Consider the following 1,478-nt stretch of genomic DNA (forward strand, 5'->3'; position numbering starts at 1 on the left):
GTGTGGGAATATGGCAGAGACGCTCTTCTTCGTCACTGAGAATCTTGCACCCCGATACAGAGCAACCTAGCTGTATGCAATAGGCATTATCTGAGCCGTATGGCCAGGTAGCGACTACGTTTCCGCAGATGGTTGAAGCTGCCACGGTTAGCAAGGCTCCCGACGAGAGCAGCCACATTTGGGACAATATGGGAGATACACGTACGATAACCCTAATAGATGAAACGTCGCCCGACACGCGAGCCCTTTAACAGGATTTGACAAAGACAACAACGCATATGGTACGCGTAAGAGGTCGACGATGTGACAAGCGTAAGAGGTCGATGATGTGACAAATCAAACCGCGTTGCACTTCGAGGCGCGCATTGGGCTCCTTATAGCTCGCGGACGTTGCTTGTTGATCAGGCGGCTGCGTGGCGAGACCCACGTGGCCGGTCGAAGCCGTCGCTTCCGGGCGGAGACAAGCTGGAACGAGGATCTCCGACTGCTGTTCACTGTCTTGAGGAGGCTCTCAAGATAGGCCGGACTGGCCAGAAGCAGCACAGTGTCCGATCCCGTAACCCAGATGTCGTGTATTTTGGCCAGGTCCACTCCAACGCCAGCCGCCCACCTTCGGAGATCCATAGTGTTCCGGCAGGAGGCGTTGCACCTCATGGGCAGAGCCCAGAGGGACGTTTCGACATCCTCAGAGGGAGGACATTGAGCGACCGAGGTGCTGGGAGTCGCCTCAGAAATATGAGTCGAAATGCTTCCCACTTTCTCCTTAAGCACCATCAGTCGATGGTTGACGGTCTCCAACTGTTGCGCGTAGGGCTTTCTGCTGAGTTTCTGCTGAGTTGGACATGGTTGCTTAACGCGTAGGTCATGCATGGATTGCAGCGTTTTGTAAGCCTCAGCCATTCTCGCAACGATCACCGCCTTGGTCTCTTCAGGAGGCATGTGGTCAAATGCTGAGCTCGAGGACTCCGAGTCAGATTCGACGCAGGAGCTCGCTGACGAGGTGTCGTTCTCCATTCGAAAGAATAGGGGAGCCAAGTTGGATGTCTCCTCCTCGGCAGGAGTGGCTACCATCGGCGTACCCTCTAGCAAATGGGGCGCGACGCCGTCGACAGCCTTGGACCAAAAAGACTCTCGACAGCTACAAAGCGACTGTGAGATGGACGATGGCGACACCACTTGTGATGTGGACGGACTGTGAGACATTATTGAAATGATTTCCATGGCCATTTCGACTGTGTGGGGCGTGTCACCAAAGTCGTCCAGAGTTACCGTTATCTTACGTGTATCCCCCATATTGTCCCAAATGTGGATCCTCCTCTGGTTGCCAACCGCAGCAGCTTCAAGCGAGCTATGCGGAAACGTGGTAGCTGTCTGGCCCGTCGCAATAGACAATGCCCATTGCATACAACTAGGTTGCAAAGCAACGGGGTGCAAGATTATTGGCGTTGATGCGGAGCGTCTCTGCCACATTCCCACAG

The 1,478-nt window shown here is 54.5% G+C and overlaps 1 protein-coding gene across 1 annotated transcript; it reads right to left on the reverse strand.

Annotated features, from left to right (window-relative positions):
• Positions 1 to 336: 336 nt before the first annotated feature.
• KVP17_001675 (uncharacterized protein) lies at positions 337 to 1,404 on the reverse strand (the record flags this gene model as incomplete). Its single annotated transcript, XM_068517299.1, has 1 exon — positions 337 to 1,404. The coding sequence occupies one exon, from the start codon at positions 1,402 to 1,404 to the stop codon at positions 337 to 339; it is 1,068 nt and encodes a 355-aa protein (XP_068372341.1).
• Positions 1,405 to 1,478: the final 74 nt, after the last annotated feature.

This window comes from the organism of the source record quoted next, assembly GCF_019968985.1.
Source record: "MAG: Porospora cf. gigantea B chromosome Unknown PgB_NODE_6892_length_1478_cov_127.686, whole genome shotgun sequence".
Lineage (NCBI taxonomy): Eukaryota > Apicomplexa > Conoidasida > Eugregarinorida > Porosporidae > Porospora > Porospora cf. gigantea B.